Below are 25,128 nucleotides of genomic sequence, written 5' to 3' on the forward strand. Positions count from 1 at the left end.
AATGCGGGCTCTAAGTTCTGCTGGTCGCTGATCATGGCCAAAAGCGTAGACACTGCCACATGCTGGTAGACAATCACCATCTGCTCTCACAACAACAGGATACGTTTGTGCATTAGGTATTTCCGCAGCAAAAAGAGCCATGACATAAGATTACCTGAAAAACAGTAATATTTGATAATCATAACAGAGTTGTCTTTTTATAAGAAATGATCCCGTAAAAAGTCTTGCATTCTCTCTCTGGCACACCCCCACACACCAACGTCAACACCGTCCTCTTTCACTCTCTCTCTCTGCCTCCCCACAGGGACACACGTATAATCAACAATTATACACGCAAAAGAAGTATGTGGCAGTACTCATTGTTTGGGTCTGTTTAACTGTTCTGGTAACACCACTGACAAAAAAGTGAGAGACACTCATTTTTGAGAGTTTAAGTCCACGATCAGAGTCTGGGTCAACCTTACAATCAAAATTTATTTATTTTATTTATTTACGAGGATTTATATCGCGCACGTATCTCACCACACAAGGCGACTCAAGGCGCATGTTACCTATTAATGCCGTGTGAGATGGAATTTTTTACACAATATATCACGCATTCACATCGGCCAGTAGATCGACTGCCTTTAGGCGCTGCATCCACCTTTCACGGCCTATTATTCCAGGTCACACGGGTATTTTGGTGGACATTTTTATCTACGCCTATACAATTTTGCCAGGAAAGACCCTTTTGTCAATCGTGGGATTTTTAACGTGCATACCCCAATGTAGTAGACATCTGTTGCAATAATCCAAATGTGCTCCCGTAAGCAATTTTTTGGATATTTTTTTAATGGTCTACAATTTTTTTTTCTTCTTTGTAGAGGTGGTGGAAGTTTTGAGTGCCTTCAAAAAGACAGGCATTTTTAGATACCCCTACATGTTTAAACCATGCAAAACTAACTTTCAAGTGTCAAGAATGTACTTTAATGAATGTTCATGTTGTTGTCTATTCATTTTTGTACAAAAAAAATATGTATTATACTAAGATAGATAGGACATGTTTCTTTCTGAATTAATCTAAAAAATCAAAGACACGTTTTTCGTACATTTTTGAAAACACCCATATACTGTGCAAAAAAAGTATCGCATAGGTGAATAGTTCTAAGTTCCAGACAAACATTCTGATTGGAACGCCTCGAAACTAGCTTTTGCAGTTCAATTAATTAAACCCGATAGTCGATTGAGTGAGCAAAATTCACCGCGCATGTGCAAGATGTCCATTTTGAGGCCAAAACGCACATTTTGTTGTTTTGTGCTCCTGTACTGCAGGTTTTTTTTGGAGATTTCACTCGAAATTTCGCGTACGGTTAGCTGAGTTCATGTGCCAACTTGGGCAATAAAAAGCGAAGCAATTCTGACTGATGCGGCCATTCCTTGAGGAAATGAAAAATGTCACAACTCAACGCTTCAGTACGAGAGAACGCCCTTGGCCGCCTTCAAGCAGGCCAGAGCCAATCCGAGGTTGCCAGAGCCCTGCGGGTGTCCCAGAGCACCATCTCTCGCCTCTGGCACCGTTTTCAACAAACTGGGTCGTCAGCTCCCGCGCCAAGGTCAGGACGACCTAGAGTGACGACACAGGCGCAAGATCGCTACATCCGGGTCACCCATCTCAGGCATCGGTTCCAGTCAGCCTCGGTGACCGCTAGGGCACTGCCTGGTGGCCGCCGCATCTCCGTGCAGACCGTCCGGAACCGCCTGCATACAACTGGTCTACACGCTTACAGGCCACTCCGGGGCAACGTCCTGACTCGCCGCCATTGCCAGGCCAGGATGCAGTGGGCGAACCAGCACCTCCAGTGGACCCTTGCCAACAACTGGCGCCACGTTGTCTTCAGCGATGAGTCTTATTTCCTCCTGCAACATCACGACAGCAGGAGGAGGGTGTACAGGAGGCAAGGAGAGCGCTACCACCAGCAGTGCGTAGATGAGGCGCCTCCTCATGGTGGTGAGGGCGTGATGGTGTGGGGGGCCATCACCAACACGGGCAGGAGCCGGCTTGTTGAAGTTCCAGGCCGTCTGAACGCCCAGCACTACGTGCAGGACATTCTGCAGCCACACGCCCTGCCCCTCCTGGCCGCGCCACGGGCTCAGTTCCAGCATGATAACGCCAGACCCCACACCGCCAGACTCACCACAAACTTCCTGGCCGCCAACAACGTGAACACTCTGCCCTGGCCCTCTCTCTCCCCAGATTTGAACCCAATTGAACACGCATGGGATGAACTGGGAAGAAGGCTCAATGCGAGAGTTAACGCCCCTCCCAACAGGAGACAACTCTTCCAGGCCTTACAGCAAGAGTGGGACAACATTCCTCAACAGACTTTTCGAAGACTCACTGCTTCCATGCCAAGGAGATGCCAGGCTGTAATTGACTCACGTGGAAGCCATACTCGTTACTGACTTTGACCTTGGTTTGTGTGAAGGTCACGTTCAATGAATAACTGCAAAGTCCAGCAAATAAAGACATGCATCTGTGCTATCGAAAAAGCTCAACAACTTTTCTGTCCGACTTATGTATTGTTTGTTCGAAAGAATGAAATGTCAATAAAATTATTCATCAAACTAACTATGCGATACTTTTTGTGCACAGTATATATTTTCTGTCTTCTGTCAGCTGTAAGGCAAAAAAAAAAAAAAGGTGTGGTTACGGTAACATAGCCAAAAAAAATAGGGTAGGTAGGTAGGCAATCACTTTTTTTTTTTTTAACTTTTTTTTCTAATGTGTACAAATTAAACCTACTTGACAGGGAAATAAGTGTGCGACTCGGGCGCTTTCGCTTTCATTGAGTTTTTTGCACTCGGTTTTTTTTTAAATTTTTTTTTTTTGACAAATGTAATAAAAAGTTATAGGATCGGCCCCTAAAAATAGGGTAGGTCGGGTTACCGTAACCACACCTATTTTTTTTTTATAGGCTTAATGAGTTGCAACTCCGAATCGAGCCATATATATTTTTGTGACTTTATGCACAGATAATAAACGAGCTGTGCTTACTCCTCCAGAGGAAAATCACATGCGAGAATTCCAGCACTAAGATCGAAAGGAAATTTCCCACCACAACCATGACAGCCATGTCGCTGTGCTTCATGTTCTCGGCCGTCTCTTTGGTATTGTTACACTCATCTTCAGCCAGTAGAGTTATCTTCATGCCTTTCCCCATTACCAGCCAGGCCTACATCCACGTGCAGATGGCACGCGCCATGTTGGACAGAGGTCACCAGGTCTGGCTGGTGGTACCTGACATCATGGTGGACAAGAACGTTCTCAACACCACAGGAATCTCCGTCATCCAGTTCCACACCGGCTACAGCATCGAAGACGACATCGTTGACGAGTTGTTCCTGAAGTCTTACCTCGCCGAGGAGAGCATGCCTTTTAGTGTTTTGTGTGAACGGTACCACGTTATTGCTCACAACATCCTCAGCAACGAAAAACTGTTTCAACAGATGAAAGCTGTGCACGCAGATCTCTTCGTGTTTGACGACAACGGGTTTATCGCCAAGATGTTCGTGGTTTTTCCTTACAGACTAGAGATTCCCTTCGCCTGCGTGGACTTCAGTTTCGAACCCTTTGATCGCAGAACGGCTTTCTCCCCGGCAACGGTACCGGCTTTCAGATCAGAGCTGAACCAGCACATGACTCTGCCCGAGAGACTGAAGAACACGCTGCTGTTCTTGTTTCAGCTAATGTACAGGCCGCCGTGGCATTATGAGGATGTCGTTGCGCGCTACGCTCCAGAGATGCCATACGTCTCTCTGGACAGGCTGGTAGCACGTGCCGAGTTGTGGCTGGTGCACTTAGACCCTGTGGTCTTCTACCCTTACCCTACCTTGCCCAACGTCAAGTACATCGGCAGCATGGCCGCCGCGCCTCCAGATCCTCTGGAGTCCAGGTTCCAGTCCTTCATGGACAACGCTAAAGACGGAGCTGTTGTGGTGACCTTTGGTTCCATGGTAAAGAACATGCCTCAGAACATCACTGACAAGCTGATATCCGCTTTTTTGAAGCTGCGCCCTTTGAAGGTTGTGTTCCGTTTCGATGTGACGTCACCCGACCCTGAGCAGATTATGACGTCATCGTGGTTGCCTCAGAACGCACTTCTTGCTCACCGCAACTGCCGGGTGTTCGTGACTCACTGCGGGAAAAGCGGGGTGTACCAGGGCGTGTACCACGGTGTACCTATGTTGGGTTTGCCCCTGTTCTTTGATCAGCATGAGAACGCGCACATCATGCAAGCGAAAGGATTCGGCACCACCAGGGACATACGGAAGGTACGTGAAAAGGCAGCATGTTGAAATATGACTGCAGGTTCAATCTCTGTCTGTGTCTCTGTCTGTTCTTTGTCTTTTTATATATGACTGTCTTCCTGTCTTTCTCCAACTTTTGAGGCCTGTCTGCCTGTCTGCCTGTATGTTTATCTATCTGTCTGTCTGTTTTTGTCAGTGTACGTTTCTGTCTGTCTGTCTCAGTGTCTCTCTGTCTCTCTCTCTCTCTGTCGGTCGGTCGGTCTGTCTCTCTGTCTGTCTGTCTGTCTGTCTCTCTGTCTCTCTCTCTCTCTCTCTCTCTCTCTCTCTCTCTCTCTCTCTCTCTCTGTCTGTCTGACTGTCTCTCTCTCTCTCTCTCTCTCTCTCTCTCTCTCTAAAATTCTAAATGACGACTGTCCTAAATATTTGCAATCACATTTCAAACATGCCACAAAAAGATATGGGTCCCAAAAAATCATCCCTCCTATACCTCGCATAGACCTCTACAAATCGAGCTTAGCCTTCTCGGGAGCGTTTCTCTGGAACTCCTTACCCCAACAGATAAGAAATGCAACTTCAGTGAAAATGTTTAAGAGACAGTCACGTTCACACATCATTCGTGAATGAAATGTCTTGTTCGATTGTTATTTTGTTAAACATGTTGTACTAATGTTAACGGATGTGTAGCTGATCGGAGCAACTTATTCCCAAATGAAAGGTATAACTATGTCATTGTAATTTTGTAATTTTTTGAGTTCTCCTTATGTAATTCCTTAAATGCACATTGTGTTGCATTCTGTACAATGTATTTCTGTATTTTATATGATTGAATTTATATTTGTAATGTGCGTCTGTCTTTATGTGTTGTATAAAGGACAGGTTGGAAGAATAGGCTTTGCCTAAAACCTTTATCCTTTTGTGGTAAAGTTCTGAGTCTGAGTCTGAGTCTCTCGCTCACTCTCTCTCCTTCTTTCTCTCTCGCTCTCTCTCTCTCTCTCCTTCTCTCTCTCTCTCTCTCTCTCCCCCTCTCTCTCTCTCTCTCTCGTTATGTGAGGTGGAACGGTTTTGCTGAATCCAATCTATTGAGTACGTGACCGACTTATGCCAGTTGACGTCTCTGTTGCCTGTCGGATATGTTTCCTGCAATTTCACACAGTCTTCGACATTTTCTCTTTACATTTTTGTTTTGATCTTAAATGCTAAAGATGCTACCACGACACAATACCTGAGAACAAACCTTTACTTTTGCTTTTAGATCAGTGACCAAGAACTTGCCGACACGATCAAACACCTGATAGAAGACCCACACTACAAGCAGAACATCACCAAGGCATCCACGCTCTTCCGGGAACTGAACGGCGTCCCCGTGAAGTCAGCGGCCTACTGGCTTGATCACGTGATGAAGTATGGCGGAGACTACATGAGGTCTTCGGGACAGGAGATGCCTCTGTATCAGTTCCTGTTGCTGGATGTTCTTGGGATCATTGGTGGGACTGTTGTTGTTCTCCTGATGTTGCTGATCTGCTGCCTAAAATATCTCTGTAGAAGGTTCTGCAAAACCAAATTCAAAAGGGAGTAAAGGCAGGGCTCCCTACGGACGCCCCTCTTAGTGCGTCCCGGGACCCCCACTTTCACTTTTTAGAGGGTCCATGGATGCCCACTGCAGAATGTTGCAGTCTGAGAATTGTATCTACTGTACGCACGATAAAGGAATTCAGTGCGTCCTAGGACCCGCTCTTTTAAAGTCTAGTGCGTCCCGGGACCCTCTCCATAAATTTTTAGTACGTGTTTTCGGCTTCTAGTGCGTATAGGACGCATGGACGCGCGCTTTGGGGAGCCCTGAAAGCTTGCAAACTGCTAAGTGCCGTTTGAGTAGAATTGTTTAAATATCATCTTATAATATTCTTCCAAAGCAAAAGCGAGGCTTTTTTTTTTAAATCCACAAAGAGGTTGCTCGCCATTTGTGTATAACTGCTATTTTCTCTCTAAAGAAGTACAAGCAAAAACTCATGATCTCAGAAGATGATACAGTGGGACTGGAAATGGTGTAAATGACTGAAACTGAACGTTCCTCCTCTTAACATCCCAACACACAACCCCTACCCCCCTTTTGCAACCCTATTTTGCTCCGTTTCATCTCATTTTGCTTTTTGCACAATTTGGTTTATTTTGTGTAGTTTTTCAAATTGAGAGGATATTGTTGTGTTGTAGCCGACTGATTGTTTGAGGATATTTTATTATGTATCGATTTGACATTGGATTTCCCTTCTTTGAGCCATGTGACGTCAGAGACCTACAAAACTTCATATTTTTGGGGCGTTTCAGGTTGACCGAAACTTTAAAGGAACTACAAAACACACGTCATGTGTTTGATTGCATGTGTGTGTGCTGTTCAATGTCAAAACAACAACAAAGTCAGTACATGACGTGTGTTTTGTAGTTCCTTTGAAGTTTCGGTCAACCTGAAACGCCCAAATATGAAGCTTATGTGTTTGATTGCATACATGTGGATTGCATGCATGTGTGTGTGTGCTCGTTCAATCGTCAAAACAACAACAAAGTCATAAGTACCTGAAAGGAATTCGATCGATACATAGAGATTACACAACGTCATCGAGTGAGGGACCGAAAAATATTGAAACTCGAGGATGATTTTTTTGTGGTATCAACCGAGACCGTAGGTCGAGGTTGATACCACACAAAAAAATCATCCGAGAGTTTCAATATTTTTTGGTCCCTCACAAGATGACGTTTGTGTAATTTGTGTATACAATGATAAATTGATTGTATACAATGATCAATCTCTATACCTTCCTGTCACTGGAAGCAGCAACACTTGAAAGCATAAGTTCCCTTGACAAACGTCATTTATGATTGGCGTCATCTATGAATGACGTCACTGTCTAGACAAGACAAGTGCCGGTATCGGCAAACCTTGTCGCGGCAAAGGCGTGCCTTGATACCATTGAGATCATAGGAGATGCACAGCAGTGCCGATACCAGGTTTCTTTAGCTTCACTTTAAAATGATATCAGAACGATAGTTATTCACTTGAAAGTGAACACAGGAGAGTTGTATGTACATAAATGTTATTTGCGTTTTTGACCAAAATATGACATTTTACACAGATCTCGACAGTCATTGTTCACCTCGACCGCTATCGCGGTCTCGGAGAACAATGACTGTCTCGATCTGTGTAAAATGTCATATTTTGGTCAAACACGCAAAATTCAAATAACGTATAATAACCTGACTGTTCTAAATTGCTTATTAAATTGTATCACCGGTGATAATTCTGTTTTCAGCACACGTACACTTGTAAGCTGTACAAGTTGCTCTTATTTTCAATACAATGAATGTGGGTTTCATGTACATGTAACATGATACAAAAACAAATTGTTTTCAACCAATTAAATTATGTATCAGTGTTTATTTGTGTGTATGGGTGCGCGCGAGCCCGTGTATGTGTGTCAGTGTGTGTGTGGAGTGTGTGTGTGTGTGTGTGTGTGTCAGTGACGGTGTGTGCGGGTGGGTGTGGGCCTGTGTATTTCTTTGTGTGATCCTGCGCGTATGCTTGTGTGGGTGGGTGTGTTTGTGCGTGTGTATGTGTGTTTGTGCGTGTGTATGTGTGTGTGTGTGTGTGTCAGTGTGTGTGTGCCAGTTCAGTTGCATATCTTTATCATGTCAGTGTCTATCATACCAAACACGAAAGCAAAACTGGTTGGCAGTCTGGAAGCTACAATTATCTGAGAGACAAAGACATGTCAGCTTCTTGCAAGTGAAGCACATTCGTGGTGAAATTCGATTTCACACCTAAATTCGATTCATTCGAAAACGTGCACAGAGACAGTTCTGCCGGATCCCGAGCATGGGGGCTCCGTATCCGACTTGTCGGTTTCAGAGCCACTCCGACATTACAGGAAGTGTCAATGTTATGATCGTGCACTTCCGGTTTATCATTCTTGACAGATTGGCTGGTGAGTTATTTGACAAATTTAGCATTCTGTGTAAGTAATTTGCTGATGAACACCAAATGTAAACAAGTTCATATCATTATCTGCCTGTATAAAGGCTTTCCGAACACTCATGTTTACGATTCCGAGCGTTATTTGGTGCAAAGTGTCGACATTTGCTCACATTATACGAAAATCTTGCCTGTTTGGATAGTCATTGTTGACTGTCACTGTCACTTTTAGTGTGTGAAGTTTATTAGCTGTAAAATCTGTCGCACGTACTGACTTCTTAATCCCAGCTTCGGTTGAGTTACTGTTGAAGTGTTGCACACATGATTTTGTGATCAGAAGTTACTTCGTCAAGTTAACTAAGGCAAGCTGAACGTTTTTCTTCTGTTCATGAAAATTCTGATTTGACATGTTTTTGACAGATTTAGTACTCATTTAGATTTGTTGTCATACATAGACAGGTTTCCAAACTCTAAGGTGAGAAAATGTTTCCAGGTTTCTTTCTCATATGTATACTCTTGGACAGATACTGCAGCTGACAGTGACACTTTGTAATTTCATTGCTGGGTTGTAAAAACCAGAAGTTTGATACTGCATGATCACGTTGTTTGAAAACCAGATATTGATGGTGGCAGGTGCTGTCTGTAGTACTACAACTAGTACTAGAGTAGTAGTAAGTAAGTAAGTCAGCATTTGGTCAAAATTAGCAGCACAGTCTCTGGTAATCATCTAATCTGAAGTCATATCATGAATATAGCTCAGTTATCCTTAAACCAGTCAGAAAGCGTATGGTGCTAAAATGTGCATTTGTATGAGTAAGAATACTAAGATACTGATTAAAAAAAAAGTAAAGATGATCGAGGGACGAACTAAGCACTCAAATGATTGTCACAAGCCCATTTTGAGTGTGTTTTTGTGGGTTTGGAGAGGGTTCTTGTTCGCATGCACATTCTCAATTTATGTGAAAGCAATCATCGTTACTCCGACGTTAATGTTTCTCACATAATTGCTTCAGTTGTTGAACCAGTTTGCAGAAGAACCAGTATGGAACTTGTTTATTTATAGCACTTTTTCATCTTGAAGCTTATAGTCGTGCAGATTGATCTTGCAAACTCTTCCTAGTGTGTTTGGAAAAGACTTTCATCAGTTATTGTTTATGTTCAGAAGTGGCTGCAGATCTTTGTTTTTCTTTTTAAATGGCATTCATCGGTTCTGATATCATACATTTTAAAAAGACATTCACCAAATATGATAATTAACAGATCTGTTCATTTTTTGAAAACTTTAACAATAACAGTTTCATTCCTTCTCACTGTAGATATTTCAGTGTAGTAATGTTGTAGAGTGCACCAGTCTTAGGCACACACACAAAAATAGTCTGTTTACGGTATCCCGACCGACCCTATTTTTTCGCGCGACCCTAGACTTTTTTTTGGCATTTGGGGGAAAAAAAATTTTAAAAAGTCTCTGTTTTTGGGCAAAATAACTTAAAAATATGGTTTTTTGGAGAGAAAAAAATATAAAAAAATAAAAATCCCGACCTACCGACCTTATTTTTTTTGCCTATGTTACCGTAAACAGACTTTTTTTTTTTGGCCTTAACACCACTGTCTATGTGGTTTTGTAAAAAAATTGTTTTCAATCACTGCCGTTATATACTATAATACTAATAGGCAGCCATATTTTGTCTTGGGAGGATAGTGCAGTAAACAAACTTGTATAAGAGCCTGTCTTTTCTGTTCCAGAGCCACAACTCTCGCTGGAATTTCTGATGGAGATGCAAAAGCCCTCAGAAATGTGACAACAGTGTCCTTCCGTCCATTGGTACCCAGTTCTTCCGTATTTAAGACAACCTCAGTGACTCGCTGACTGTGCAAAGGGCTGAAATAATTCCACAGCTATTTTTGGATTCAGTGCAAGTGGTCTTCACAACAAAGATATTTTGTTCCTGGATCAGTGGATCCAAGTGATTATTCTAAGGTCCAGTTTGTGATACAGTTTTTTAGTTCTGCCAAGTGCTTTGAGTGAATCACTCCGCAGGAATCAGCGACATCATGGCCAGTAACGTCGATGACCAGTATGATTATATTTGGAAGGGTGAGTCATTAGCCTGTCATTTCTGATTCAGTTTCATGAGTAAGTCTTTCGTGTTGTCTATTTTCTATCGCTTACTAGTGTCCCATTTCCTGGACATCTTAGTGAGTCTGTGTCCATCTTTTACAGTACCGGCACAGTTGGCCTGGTGGTAAGGCGTCCGCCACGTGATCGGGAGGTCGTGGGTTCGAACCCCGGCCGGGTCATACCTAAGACTTTAAAATTGGCAATCTAGTGGCTGCTCCGCCTGGCGTCTGGCATTATGGGGTTAGTGCTGGGACTGGTTGGTCCGGTGTCAGAATAATGTGACTGGGTGAGACATGAAGCCTGTGCTGCGACTTCTGTCTTGTGTGTGGCGCACGTTAAATGTCAAAGCAGCACCGCCCTGATATGGCCCTTCGTGGTCGGCTGGGCGTTAAGCAAACAAACAAACAAACAAAATCTTTTACAGTTGTTGTTGTTGTCTCTTCGTCACAAGTTTATGCATAGCATGCCAATACACACAGTATGCATACACTCAGGGAACATCACGTACATTCTTAAATACAAAAATTGTGATTGCAGTTTGCATGCACTCTTGTTGTTTTAGTTTTAGTTTAAGAAAATGTGTTGGTAAATTGTTTGTCTTATGTCTGTCTTTTGTACTCCTACTCCTACAACTTTGATTGTAGTGTGTGTGTGTTTTTGTGTGTGTCACGGTATATGTGGGCGTGTATGGAGTGCATGTGCGCGCATACATGTGTGTGTGCACGCTTGTGTTTGTGTGTGTGTGTCACTGGGTGTGTGTGTGTGTGTGTGTGTGTGTGTGTGTGTGTGTGTGTGTGTGTGTGTGTGTGTGTGTGTGTGCAGACCCATAAAGAGTCATAATAAATTCTGAGTCATATCATATATTGCATGCATGTTATGTGTCTGTGTGTGTGGCTTGTTTGTTTATAATTAATTAATTTATTAAGAATTCTCTTCAGGGAGTCAAAGAGCGAATAGAGACCTTAAGAAGTGGAGTGGAGTGTGTTTCAGAACAGAGAGAAGATGTTTAATATAATATATATCTGTATAACTGAATCAGGGTTCAGTTTACTAATGCGCTGCACTTGTAACCCATCAGAATTCTCTTCAGGGAGTCAAAGAGCGAATAGAGACCTTACATTTCACTATAATTAATTAATTAAATAAATTAGAGAATAAATTGAACAACCTGAGGTTGAATAATGTGAATCACTGAATGTGAACTTCACTATGATTTGTACTATTTTGACTTCAATCTTTACTCGTCATTGTGTGCAGTGGTGCTAGTGGGTGACTCCGGAGTAGGGAAGACCAACCTCTTGTCACGCTTCACTCGAAATGAGTTCAACGCAGAGAGCAAGAGCACCATCGGTGTGGAGTTTGCCACAAGGTACAGTGAAAAAGCACTGCGAGGGCTGGTAGGACACATTAACTTAGTAAGTGTGTTTGACACTAAATCGTGACTCTAAGAGCACCATCTACAAGGTACAGTAAAAAAAGGACAGCGAGGGCTGGTGGATAAGTGTGTTTGACACTATTAACTTAAATTAAGTCCGTGTGAGATCACCATTGGTGTACCGGCACGGTTGGCCTAGTGGTAAGGCGTCCGCCCCGTAATCGGGAGGTCGTGGGTTCGAACCCCGGCCGGGTCATACCTAAGACCTTAAAATTGGCAATCTAGTGGCTGCTCCGCCTGGCGTCTGGCATTATGGGGTTAGTACTAGGACTGGTTGGTCCGGTGTCGGAATAATATGACTGGGAGAGACATGAAGCCTGTGCTGCGACTTCTGTCTTGTGTGTGGCGTACGTTAATGTCAAAGCAGCACCGCCCTGATGTGCCCCTTTGTGGTCGGCTGGGCGTTAAGCAAACAAACAAACAAACCATTGGTACAGTAAGAAATACTGAGACTAGGGTCGGTGGAAGTGGAGTGGAGTGTGTTTCAGAACAGAGAGATCTTTTAATATATATATCTGTATAACTGAATCAGGGTTCAGTTTACTAATGCGCTGCACTTGTAACCCATCAGAATTCTCTTCAGGGAGTAAAAGAGCGAATAGAGATTTTGTACCACTGTGCCATCCTTCTCCCATCTATTGCTTACTCAGAAACACAAACTGACACACACACACATTCACATTATTAGTTAACAAGGTACAATAGCAAATTCGAAGCTTGGATGGCATCAGATTGCACACTTTAGCTTCCTTCAAAAGAAAAGAAAAAGCCAGGGAGTGGGGGCATGAACTTTAGGGGTTATGGTCGTGCACAGGGGGGGGGGGGGGGGGGGTGGTGGGTGTGGTGGGGGTTTGTAGGAAGCTGTGCTTATTAAACGTAATTTGATATCCGCTTCATTTGAGGGGGGGGGGGGGGGGGGGGGGGGGGGAATAGTTTGTCGTCAATACTTTTTAGTGGGCGGGGACAACTGGGAGATGGTGATGTGGAATTATATTTGTTATCTGCTTCATGCTCGTGTATGACAGATTTACATGTGACGTATTAGAGAAAATGAGGGGGGGGGGGGGGGGGGTTTCTATGCATTGTTTATTTGTTTTCATGTATATTTTGTTTGATCGTTGATTGGCAAAAGTTGAAGTCATGGAAACATGGCAATTAAACCTGTCGATAATGACCACCAATGGGACCAATTAAAAGTGGACGTTATACTATAGACAAGGCACTGTGGAAAGGTGAATCATATAGCAAAAAAACCACCTTGTCAGGAATCCTTTGAGTGGTCATTTGGGGCAGGTGTTCGTTATCAAGGTGGTCGCCAGTACATATATATATATTCCAATGACACATTTTGCTGCGTTAAAAATAATATTGGTACACATTTTTTCACTGAATTCATATTGAAATTTGTAAGATTTGATACTCAAACTGACTGTTTCAGGAATGTGAACATCAAGGGGAAGATGGTGAGAGCTCAGATCTGGGACACGGCCGGTCAGGAGCGGTACAGAGCCATCACCAGTGTGTGAGTCATTGTCGTTGTTTCGTTGATCTGAGAAGCAAAGGGAGGTAAGCACTCTGATTGCATATGACATGCGCAATAGAGTGACAGGTATGCGGAACCAATCTCCTGGCACCTGAAACGGTGAAAGACAAGCATTGCTATGAACAAGCTTCTTTCATCCTTTTTTTGTTGTTGTTGTTTTTACACCCCCGGTATAGGGGTGTGTATAGGTTTCGGTCGATGTGTTTGTTTGTTTGTTTGTGTGTTTGTGTTCGCATATAGATCTCAAGAATGAACGGACCGATCGTCACCAAACTTGGTGAACAGGTTCTATACATTCCTGAGACGGTCCTTACAAAAATTGGGACCAGTCAAACACATGGTTAGGGAGTTATTGGTGGATTAAGATTCTACAAGGACTTATAGAGGGACATATTAATGGTCAAAGGGAAATAACCTTCTCAGTTGGTGGCAGTGAGAATGGTTATTTCCCTTTGACCAACGGGGGTGTTTTTCCTACCTCGGAGGAATTTCTTGTTTTAAGTGCTTTTTTGTTGTTGTCAGACAATCAGGAAAAAGGGTCTTCATGGAGAGGAAGTTTTACATTGGGCGATCTTAAAAGGGTGTTCCACTGTGTTTAAATTTAAACTGTTTAAATTGTAATATTGTTCAGATATTACCGAGGGGCAGTGGGGGCACTGGTGGTGTACGACATCACCAAGTCACAGACGTTCCACAACCTGGACAAGTGGCTGGAGGAGCTGAAGGAACACGCGGAGAGCTCGGCTCGCATCATGCTGGTGGGCAACAAGACCGACCTCAAGCACCTCCGCGCCATCACTATGGACGACGGCAGAGCGCTGGCTGGTATGGCACTCGTTGCTGGAGCTTTCTTCTCCTTGGTTTTCAGAATGGGGCGGGGGGAAAGCTCAGTCGGTAGTGACACAGGTTTTGAAACCAGCTTGTTGTTGTATGTGTGGGGTGGGGAGAAATCTCAGTTGATTACAGTCAATCCCCACTGGGTGGCCGAGTGGTAAACGCACTTGCGCTCGGAAGCGAGAGGTTGCGAGTTCGACCCTGGGTCAGGGCGTAAGCAATTTTCTCCCCCCTTTCCTAACCTAGGTAGTGGGTTCAAGTGCTAGTCTTTCGGATGAGACGAAAAACCAAGGCCCCTTCGTGTACACTACATTGGGGTGTACACGTTAAAGATCCCACGATTGACAAAAGGGTCTTTCCTGACAAAATTGTATTAGGCATAGATAAAAATGTCCACCAAAATACCCGTGTGACTTGGAATAATAGGCCGTGAAAAGTAGGATATGCGCCGAAATGGCTGCGATCTGCTGGCCGATGTGAATGCGTGATGTATTGTGTAAACAAATTCCATCTCACACAGCATAAATCAATCCCTGCGCCTTGAATATGTGCGCAATATAAATTGCATAAAATAAAAAAAATAAAAAATAAAAATCCCTGCGCTTAGAACTGTACCCACGGAATACGAGCGATATAAGCCTCATATTGATTGATTGATTGATTGATTGATTGATTGATCCCCATCCCCCCTCCCCTCACGGGTCCCCTTTAACACTATTGTGACTGGCTCTGCCTCTCCCTTATCTTTGTGCCAGCCTGAGTCTGCCGCCATGAAACTTCTTCAAAGGTTGCTTTCGATACATTTTTCCATTAAAAAATTGCACAAACCCACTTTGAATTCTGATGAGACTTTGGCAAACGAAAGTACTAAGCACGTGATCCCGCGAGCACGCATGGAAAAGATCCTTTAATCCATGTCAGAGTTCGGTGGGTTTTAGTAACACCTTAATGGCGGGGTAAAAAGGGTCATACACATAAAAAAAAACCACAAGTGTACGAGGGAGTTCTAGCCCATGGATGAAAGAAGAAAATGAAGAAGAATGGGGGGCTTTGAAACCAATTTGTTGTTATCAGCGTGAGTTGGAATCCCAGGTTCGACAAGGGATTTCTTCGAGTCAGCTTTGTGCAGACTCTCCTTGTTATGCAAATACATGTACCCACATGGTAACGCATGCGAATGTTAAAGATCCCAAATTCTCAGCTAAAGTATCAGGGCTTGGAAACATGAACACATATATGCAGGAAAGTTTGGTATGTCCGTACTGTATAGCAGCTCACAATCCCCAGGGAGAAAACAGCCCTCATTTCTATGAGGATAACCTCACAGGAGTATATGATACAGTGGAACCCCCCTTTTAAGACCTCCATAAATCTGAGAAAATTGAGTCTTAAAAAGGAGGGAGTCTTAAAATGGGGGTAATTTTGCAGAGGTTATGAACAGAAAGTCTGAGAAAACAAGGTCTTAAAAAGGAGGGAGTCTTAAAATGGGGGTAATTTTACAGAGGTTATGAACAGAAAGTCTGAGAAAACAAGGTCTTAAAAAGGAGGGAGTCTTAAAATGGGGGTAATTTTACAGAGGTTATGAACAGAAAGTCTGAGAAAACAAGGTCTTAAAAAGGAGGGAGTCTTAAATTGGGGGGTCTTAAAAGGGGGGTTCCACTGTACCTTACCTTTATTTACCAGATGGCCTTTGAAATTTGTGACCTGGTTATACTTATACTGTTATAGATAGTTGATACAATAGCTCCCAGAAAAACCGGCAAGGTTGGTCTTGTGGCAAGGCGTCCGCCCCGTGATCGGGAGGTCGTGGGTTCGAACCCCGGCTGGGTCATACCTAAAACTTTCAAATTGGCAATCTAGTGGCTGCTCCGCCTGGCGGCTGGCATTATGGGGTTAGTGCTAGGACTGGTTGGTTCGGTGTCAGAATAATGTGACTGGGTGAGACATGAAGCCTGTGCTGCGACTTCCGTCTTGTGTGTGGCGCACGTTATATGTCAAAGCAGCACCGCCCTGATATGGCCCTTCGTGGTCGGCTGGGCGTTAAGCAAACAAACAAACAAACCTTTATTTACCAGATGGCCTTTGAAATTTGTGACCTGGTTATACTTATAGATAGTTGATACAATAGCTCCCATAAAAGCTTCTCCACTGCAAAAGTGCTGGTTATCTCCCTTTATGCAGTTTGCCTGTCTCTCTGATTCTAGGGTTCTTTGTATCATTCTTATTTTGGTCCCCATAGTTTGAACCATTTTTTTTGTTCATGTCATTCCACTTGCATTTAATCTTATTTACCCTCTCATATTACTCAAGTTTGAGTGTTTCTTTTTTTGATCAGTTTAAAAAGCAAAACAAAATTAATGTTTTTTTGTGGGGCTTTTTTATTTTTAAGGCACTCAACTTATCTTTAGTATATTCCCTTCTCCTCCTCATGTTTGAGTATTTCCTTTTTATGTTGAAAAGCAAAGGAATTTAATTGTCCAACACATTTTGTTGACTTTTTGGGGGTAATACACACTTGCATTTTATCTGTCTTCTAATAGGGCAGTCACACACTGCGATTTTCCTAAGATTTGCACAGTCAGACGGCCGACTGAATCGTAGGAAAGAGCTAAGACAAAGCTGCGAGTCTGTCGCATGAGATTCCCTCGTAGCTTTGGGTTATAGAACTTATTCTATCCCCGCGAGACTGTCATAGGGCAGTCGTAGCGCAGAGCCAATCAGAACGCGCCGTTGCGGCCTTCACGCCGTGATTTGAATAAATGGCAAACAGCAGTGGACCCTTGTTGATTCAAATCTTTATGGAAGAAAAGTTTCTTACTCAGATATTAAGGAGACGATTTAGGCGTGTACAGCGGTCGGGATTTGTCAGTTGCAACTGTCTGGAAACTTACTTTCTCGCAAAGGCATAATGCTGAAAGGTAATTTTTTCAGAAAGGGTAGAGCGATGTTCGAACATTAGCAGAACTCGCTTCTCCAACAGCGCCCGCTCTCGCGCAGCGCGTTTGCCGTGTTCACTGTGATACGTCACTTGCGTCCCGCTCACGTAGAGTTATTGTTCGTCAATCGTTCATCGTGTGACGGGTCAATGGCCTACGAGTTAATCAGCAATTGGCTCCTGATTGGATCTCAGGAACAAATCTCACGATAGAATGGCCTGTGTGACACCAACTTCATTCTATTCATGGTTGAGTAGTTCCTCTTTATTCAATAGGAAATGCAACGAGTAATTCATTTTTTAACCAGTTTTTGACTCACATGCGAAGCAAAAGTGAGTCTATGTACTCACCCGAGTCGTCCGTCCGTCCGTCCGGAAAACTTTAACGTTGGATATTTCTTGGACACTATTAAGTCTATCAACACCTGATGTGGCCTGATGGTGTATGGTTACAAGATCTCAAAAAACATGTGCGGCAACTTGACCTCACTTCAAGTTCAAGGTCACAGGGGCCGTAATTGTTGTCTTAAAAACGACCATTTTTCACATTTTCGCATTTTTTTCTGAAGTTATCAAGAATGGCAACCTTAGCTATGTATGCTATACAGGGCAATGTAAGCCCTATCTTTGGACACCAGTTTGGTTGACCTTGCTTCAAGGTCGCAAGGGTCCTTTAAAGTTGGATTGTATACATATTTTGAAGTGACCTTGACCCTGAACTATGGAAGATAACTGTTTCAAACTTAAAAATTATGTGGGGCACATGTTATGCTTTCATCATGAGACACATTTGGTCACATATGATCAAGGTCAAGGTCACTTTGACCCTTATGAAATGTGACCAAAATAAGGTAGTGAACCACTAAAAGTGACCATATCTCATGGTAGAAAGAGCCAATAAGCACCATTGTACTTCCTATGTCTTGAATTAACAGCTTTGTGTTGCATGACCTTGGATGACCTTGACCTTGGGTCAAGGTCACATGTATTTTGGTAGGAAAAATGTGTAAAACAGTTCTTAGTGTATGATGTCATTGCTAGGTTTAGTTATTTGTCCTTGACCCTGAAGGTCAAGGTCATGTAAAGGTCAAGGTCAAGCATGTGAGTCGTATGGGCTTTGCCCTTCTTGTTTGTTGTTGTTTTGATTTGATTTGATTTTACTTGCATTTGATCTATCCTAGCCTTGTCCTTCTCATAATTATTTAAATGCATGTATATTAGTCACAAAAAGTCTGCAAAATGTAATTTATTGTACCTTGTCTTCGTGCAGAGAAGAACAACTTTTCCTTCACGGAAACATCAGCACTAGATTCTACGAACGTGGGTGAAGCCTTCAACAATTTATTAGTGGGTGAGTTCGGCTTACTTTCACATTGTACATCATTTTCACGATGGGCGCAATAACCTAGCGGATAAGATGCCGGCCTCGGATGTGGATGGTTGTTGAGTGTTCGAATCCCGGCCAAGCTATGTGTGGAAATGTTTCCCAGGTCAACCTATGTTCAAACCTGCTAGTGCCTTGTCCCCCTTCGAGTGTACACGCAAGCGCCAAACCAAGTACGCATGGAAATTATTCTGTAATCTATACTGAACTCCAAAAGAAACGCAAGTTGAAATTTCAATAAATTTCATCTCATTCTTTGGTATTTCATTTTGACAAGATCGAATCGAACGAATTTCACGAAAATTGGTACAAAGCATCTTGGGGCAATGTTCTTTGATTGTCACTAACAAAAAAACGTTACCGAAAGAAAGTTCTCACCGCCAGGCTCAGTAACGCGTGTGTCCCCCATTGGCGTTGACAAGGGCCTGACATCTTGCTCTCATGGAGCGCACCAGGTGGTTGACAGTGGCCATGTTGATGGTGGTCCAGATTTGCCTGATGGCCTGCTCCAACTGGGGTGCGGTTGTTGGCCTCGGTTGGAAGGCATTCAGCTCCCTTTGCAAAATGTCCCATTAGTGTTCAATGGGATTCATATCCGGGCTCAGGGAGGGCCAGGGCATCACCCTGATGTTGTTCCGCTGCAGGAAGGCCGTGGTGGCCCTCGCGGTGTGGGGGCGAGCGTTGTCCTGCTGAAAGGTAAGGTTGCCGTGGAGTTGGAAGTACGGCACGACTGTGGGTCCCAGGACCTGGTTGATGTACCGCTATGTCAGAGTTCGGTGGGTTGTTAAAACACAACAATAATGTGCCTGCTTCCCCTGAAAATGGAGTATGGCTGCCTAAATGGCAGGGAAAATAAGTCATTCATGAAAAAACACTCGTGCAAAACAAGAATGTACTTCAGCCCATGAACGCAAAAGAAAAAGAGGGTTATTTTTTGGTCTAATTTTGTGCTGATTGCATCGTCACCAGTGGCCTTGTTTTGATAAATGCAAGTGTGAAGTACCTGATTTCAGGTAGTAAAAGGACCGCGGATAATATAATCAAATTTCCCAATCAAATAATGTTGAACGCATGCTACGTTCATTCTTAGTTATTTTTCTGCATTCAAATTATCTCCCTTCACTTATAGACTATCTTTTAAATCGCCAGAGATATGTCTTGTGGAATTGATTATTTTTCTGCATTCAAATTATCTCCCTTCACTTATAGACTATCTTTTAAATCACCAGAGGTCTATCATGTGGAATAAGATCTTGTACGTACACCACAAATCTTCAGCACTCTGCTTTCTTTGAAATTATGTTGTAATTGACACTTCAATCTGCGAAATTAATTCAGCAAAAAAACACTGTACAAGGGAAGGAAAGTATCTTTAGTGCTAGGAACAAGAGCTGCAACAGTATTGCGTAATAACGGTTAAACCGTGTTCCTCGTACCGGTTTGAATCGACATTCTTCATGCATTTCCTTATACCCCAGTCACACACAGACGCCGCTTCTACTACGCTGCAAAAGTGTTTGAGAGCGTGGCCAATCGTGGGCCAAACGTGGGAGGATCTCCATGTGCGTGGTTTGGTCGGGGTGGATCTGCTTGGTCGCGAAGCAGCACGCTCTCCCTATGTAGTTTTTTTTTATGGTCCCCGTCACACAGCTCTATGTTCTTATGACAACCGATCTGAAAAAGTTAACAGATCGGGGCTTGTCGTCAAAATCGAGCACATGGTAAAAAAATAAACACCCACACATCACGACAGTACTGCTCCACCACCGGGCTGCGCTTGTTTTGAGCATGTTCAAAATAAGCGTAGGGAGAGCGTGCAGCTTCCCGACCTAGAGTATCCCACCCCGACCAAACCACGCTCATGGAGATGCTACCACGTTTGGCCCACGATTGGCTACGCTCTCAGACACTTTTGCAGCGTAGTAGAAGCGGCGTCCATATTTATGTGACTGGATTTTGATGGCGATATGCCCCGATTTGATAACTCGTTTAGATCGGCGTGATCCGCATGGTCGTGGTAAGGACGTAGCGCTGTGTGACAGGGCCATTAGCGATTTAACAAAAACACTTGAACAAAATTATGGCAAAAAGTGCGCCATCTGAGCATGATGGGATTTTTTTCACTGCTGTAGACATTTTGACAGAGCCCACCAATGACAAAAGAACAAGTAGTCTGCCTCGGTTTGTTTTTTCTTGAAAGACATATTGAACAGTCAAAAATCTGAAAAATATTGAGAGAGCTGGAGTCTTTCATTGAAGGCAAAGGCTCAGACCTTATTAATGGAGGTCTAGAGTAGAAAACTAGGGTCTTAAAGAGTAAATCTGACCCTAAAGCATGAAGCTTATAGTGAGCGCTGCTGAGCTCATTTGATACATGTCTCTGGAAACCAGGGGTCTTATATCAGATGTTTTTTCGTACTTGTAAATGTAACCAAAGAGTAGCAGTCATTATGTGAAAAAGAAAGTAGTCTGTATGTTGTTCCAAATGAAAGATGTTGAATGATGGTGGTTTTTTTTTTATACTCATTCTTGTGGTGACGGGCGCATTGGTCTAGTGGATAAGACATCGGCCTCCTAATCGGAAGTTGTGAGTTGAAATCCGGGCCGCGGCCACCTGGTGGGTTAAGGGTGGAGATTTTTCCGATCTCCCAGGTCAACTAATGTGCAGACCTGCTAGTGCCTAATCCCCTTTCGTGTGTACACGCAAGCACAAGACAAAGTGCGCACGGAAAAGATCCTGTAATCCATATCAGAGTTCGGTGGGTTATAGAAACACGAAAATACCGAGCATGCTTCCCGGAAAGCGGTGTTTGGCTGCCTAAATGGCGGGGTAAAAACAGTCATACACGTAAAAGCCTGGGGAGTTTCAGCCCATAAACGAAACATACAAACAAACTTCTTCTTCTTCTGCGTTCCCGGAACAAACAAACAATTCATGTGGTATTCTCTATGTGTGCAGATATTTTCAAGACTCAGGTGGACGAACAAGGCAAGCCGCCCAACACCCAGCCAGCCAACAACAACGACCTGAAAGGACCAGACCTTCCGCCCAAGATAGAGAGCGACTCACAGGATAACGGCTGTTCATGCTGAACTGGGGACTACTTTTATGAGGATCACGCTAATTTCTCTGCCAAGTGTGTGCTTTCTGAACAACATCTGTGGTACTGATGATGTGAAATTGGAGTTTTTGTTTCTTGGTAAGGCCAAACAAAAATAAATGTTGGTTTAGGGTAACATGACCCCAAAAAATAGGGTCGGTAGGTCGGCTTTTTAAAAACATTTTGTGTTTTTAGTCTCGGTATAGTTCGCAAAATGTGCCAGAGTTTTTTTGTTGGATTTTTTTTTTAAAAATTGAACAAAAAATTTTAGGGCCGGCCGAAAAAAATAGAGTTGGTCGAGTTACCCTAAACCAACATATGTTTTTGTTTGGCCTAATGTTCATGGGTTTTTTCTGTTGAGAATTGTTTGATTGTGTATGTACACAAGCTTTCTGAAGAAGGTCTGTGGTTTTGATTAGTAGAAATAAGAGAGGTTTTGTTTCAGTAATTTTTCTGATTTTAATGATTATTTTTCTTGAAAAGAATAGAAAACGATGGCTTGTTTTGCTGGAGAAAGGTCTAGGTTTATAAGGATTACGTCATTCTTCTGCCAGAATCTTCTGCATGTGTGCTTTCTGAACAAGAGCTGTTGCTCTGATGCAGTAAACTTATATGAGAAACTTTTTTTGGGTCTTTTAAGGATTTAATGTGTGATGGCAAGAACAGAAAACAATGCGTGGGATGGTGACTGTTCTTGCTAAACTGGGTCTGTTGTTTAACACACTAGTTTTTGTGCCAAGAATCTTGTATGAGTGTGTTTTTAGGGCAAGATCTTTTGTTCTCTTGTCAAATTTGAGAGTTTCTATTTCATTGATTTTTAGTCATCTTTTTAATCTTTTCGTTGTGTGTGCACATTCTTTCTGAAAAAAGATCTGTATGGTTGTGATGAAGTTTTACATCTAAGGAGAATTTCTGTTTCAGTAACTGCGTTGATTTTGATGTAAATTTCTTTGCAGAATATTTGTGTTTGTTTGGGATAGCTCAGCCAATGATCTAATTTAGTGTAAATATCTGCTTTAGACAAGAATATTGTGCATATTGTAACAGAAAAAAAATATCAAAGGTAATGAAAAATGTGGATTGGGGGGGGGGGGGGGGGGTATTTTTCCTTGTCAGTTCTGTGTAGTGTAAAATGAATTTGTTGAATTACATTTGAAGTTGAGGGACCACCAAAATTCGTTTTTGAATAGTTTGATAAAACTGTTGTCAGCAACAACCTTTATTCTACAAGGATTTTAGACTACAATGAAAAAAGATGTAGTATGGTAGTCTGTCCTTTGTCTAAGCAGAATTCATTATTGAGAGTCTATCTTAAAGTGACTATACGGCGCATGTACATCTCATATAATTATATATGTATAAGCAGATCGAGCGAACACACAATATTAGTTTTCTTAACCTCGTATGTCAGTTTTATGCGGTTTTTTTCCACATATTTTGACATTTCTGTGGTCCAGAAAAACGGAGGAAGGCAAGATCTGTCATATGAATAACACAAATTCACGCTTGCATTTACATCGACATCTGCTTTCGGGACTTTTATACCCTGGCAGCAGAATAACATGACGTCAACAATTGTATATTACCTCCCTTGCAAAACAATTTTTACGCTTTTTGTGCATTTTTCGGTTTTGAGTAGTCTTTTAGATATGACAAAAAAAAAGGTATTACAATCTAGAGTCTATACTGTACTTGTGCAAAGTTTGTATTCAGCTTTTATTTATTGTTTGTAAGATTCTAATGTTGAAAGTATTGAATGTCATAATAAGCAGGTAGGGAATGATACGTACATAAATATTTAGCTGTACGTGCGTGTTGTGACAGTGTGTGTGTGAAAAAGAGAGAGAGTGTTGGAGAAAAAAATCAAGTGAAAAAGAGAGAGAGAGAGAGAGAGAGAGAGACTGCATGCGTGCGTGCGTGTGAGAGACAGAGAGACAACCCCCCGCGGGTTAGGGGGAAGAATTTACCCGATGCTCCCCAGCATGTCGTAAGAGGCGACTAACGGATTCTGTTTCTCTTTTTAAGTGTTTCTTGTATAGAATATAGTCAATGTTTGTAAAGATTTTAGTTAAGCAGTATGTAAGAAATGTTAAGTCCTTTGTACTGGAAACTTGCATTCTCCCAGTAAGGTAATACATTGTACTACGTTGCAAGCCCCTGGAGCAAAGTTTTGATTAGTGCTTTTGTGAACAAGAAACAATTGACAAGTGGCTCTATCCCATCTCCCCCCTTTCCCCATCGCGATATAACCTTCGTGGTTGAAAACGACGTTAAACACCAAATAAAGAAAGAAGACAGAGACAGAGAAACAGAGAGAGAAAGTTCAAAAGAAAGATAGAGTCTATGAGTGCGGTTTTTTTCAGATCTGTGTACACCCGACGTTCATGGTAGCATCCATTGGTGTATCTGTGGTTATAGTGGTATCTCTATTGCTGTGCTTGAATGTAAAAACAATTTGAGAGAAGTGTTTTTTCACATAAACATCTCTTACTGTTTGGTAATGATCTGATTGGAACATGTTTGCATATTAATGAACCGTCGGCTTGTTTTGTGTTCATAGAGGTATTTCATATTTATGGGTATGGGAGGGTTGTATTATCATATTAGACGTGGATTTGTATCTTTTTTCCCAGCATGTAAAAATTGTATTGGAGTTTTAAAATTTTCTGCGCTTGTGAACATTCTTGTAGGTTTCCTTAGCGCATATTTTTTACCATTCTGTGTTTTTCGCTGTTGGTTGTGGCTGTAATTCTTTGTAAAAAATTTCAACGCACACTTTGCAAGATTTGTATGAAAGAGGGTCATTCTCTGCAAGGCAAATTACATCTTTGCTGTTATGACTCTGTTTCTGCCCTCTTTCTGTGAACGGTTCTTTCGCATAAGTATCTACACTTGTTCTATTTTGTCCTTTTGCGTTTGGGAAGTACAGAGTATTGGTATGCAGCAGGACAATTTATTCAACACATTCTCACTTCATATCGATTGGTTGTAAGCTTCAGGTTTGTGTGTATGAGCCTTACTATTGCCAAAATGATTTGTGCCTGTATTTGCAAAGTTTGTGTGTGTGTGTGTGTGTGTTTGGTTTTTTTTTTTCAAGAACAAGATCACACTTGCTTATGTACATGTAGCATAACAGTAACAGAGCATGCACAAGAGTTGTGCACAATTGGGGTTGTGATGGTAACAGAAATATAAAGTGCAATGATGACTTGAATTACAAGACACTTTGATTTTTGGCAAAAGTTGTGACCATCTTTGATAGAAAACTGTGTATATAAAGCAGGTTTTTTTTAAGAGTTCATCTTCTGTCTGCATGCTTTTATTTTTACGTCTGAGCTGATTCTAGTTTTTCTGAAAGGTTTTAAAAGTAGGACTTCAGCTATACGTATAGCGTTCATATTTGAGCTTCGTACATTTTTCCTGTGTTGTTGCTGGTGGAGCTAAATTCAGCCAAGTTTATCCATACTGGACGATGTCGCAATAATCTGTAATTACTGACACAAATTGCGGTCATCGTGCTAGCTCATTT

The 25,128-nt window shown here is 42.4% G+C and overlaps 2 protein-coding genes and 1 long non-coding RNA gene across 3 annotated transcripts in view; all 3 read left to right on the top strand.

Moving 5' to 3' along the window:
- Positions 1–24,881, top strand: part of LOC138950740 (uncharacterized) — a 238,231-nt gene extending 213,350 nt beyond the window's left edge. The window contains exon 2 of the long non-coding RNA XR_011450774.1: positions 23,754–24,881. This is a non-coding gene — a long non-coding RNA (uncharacterized lncRNA). The remainder of the gene's footprint in view (positions 1–23,753) is intronic.
- LOC138950717 (UDP-glucuronosyltransferase 2B33-like) lies at positions 3,088–6,596 on the top strand. The gene is made up of 2 exons (XM_070322438.1): positions 3,088–4,311; positions 5,540–6,596. Exons 1-2 carry the CDS (start codon positions 3,103–3,105, stop codon positions 5,861–5,863), a joined length of 1,533 nt encoding a protein of 510 aa, XP_070178539.1. The 5' UTR covers positions 3,088–3,102; the 3' UTR covers positions 5,864–6,596.
- On the top strand, positions 8,224–22,693 carry LOC138950738 (ras-related protein Rab-11B-like). Its single transcript, XM_070322468.1, has 7 exons — positions 8,224–8,261; positions 9,992–10,343; positions 11,625–11,736; positions 13,241–13,324; positions 13,977–14,170; positions 18,385–18,465; positions 21,458–22,693. Exons 2-7 carry the CDS (start codon positions 10,301–10,303, stop codon positions 21,589–21,591), a joined length of 648 nt encoding a protein of 215 aa, XP_070178569.1. The 5' UTR covers positions 8,224–8,261; positions 9,992–10,300; the 3' UTR covers positions 21,592–22,693.
- Positions 24,882–25,128: the final 247 nt, after the last annotated feature.

Source organism: Littorina saxatilis, linkage group LG16 (genome assembly GCF_037325665.1).
Source record: "Littorina saxatilis isolate snail1 linkage group LG16, US_GU_Lsax_2.0, whole genome shotgun sequence".
In the NCBI taxonomy this organism is placed as follows: Eukaryota; Metazoa; Mollusca; class Gastropoda; order Littorinimorpha; family Littorinidae; genus Littorina; species Littorina saxatilis.

Excerpts from the sequence above, each read along its gene's own strand:
- LOC138950717 (XM_070322438.1), top strand. The coding sequence starts at position 3,103 with ATGACAGCCATGTCGCTGTGCTTCATGTTCTCGGCCGTCTCTTTGGTA. Across the intron at positions 4,312-5,539 it reads CCACCAGGGACATACGGAAG|ATCAGTGACCAAGAACTTGC; the intron begins GTACGTGAAAAG and ends TTTTGCTTTTAG.
- LOC138950738 (XM_070322468.1), top strand. The coding sequence starts at position 10,301 with ATGGCCAGTAACGTCGATGACCAGTATGATTATATTTGGAAGG. Across the intron at positions 11,737-13,240 it reads GGTGTGGAGTTTGCCACAAG|GAATGTGAACATCAAGGGGA; the intron begins GTACAGTGAAAA and ends TGACTGTTTCAG. Across the intron at positions 18,466-21,457 it reads CTTCAACAATTTATTAGTGG|ATATTTTCAAGACTCAGGTG; the intron begins GTGAGTTCGGCT and ends CTATGTGTGCAG.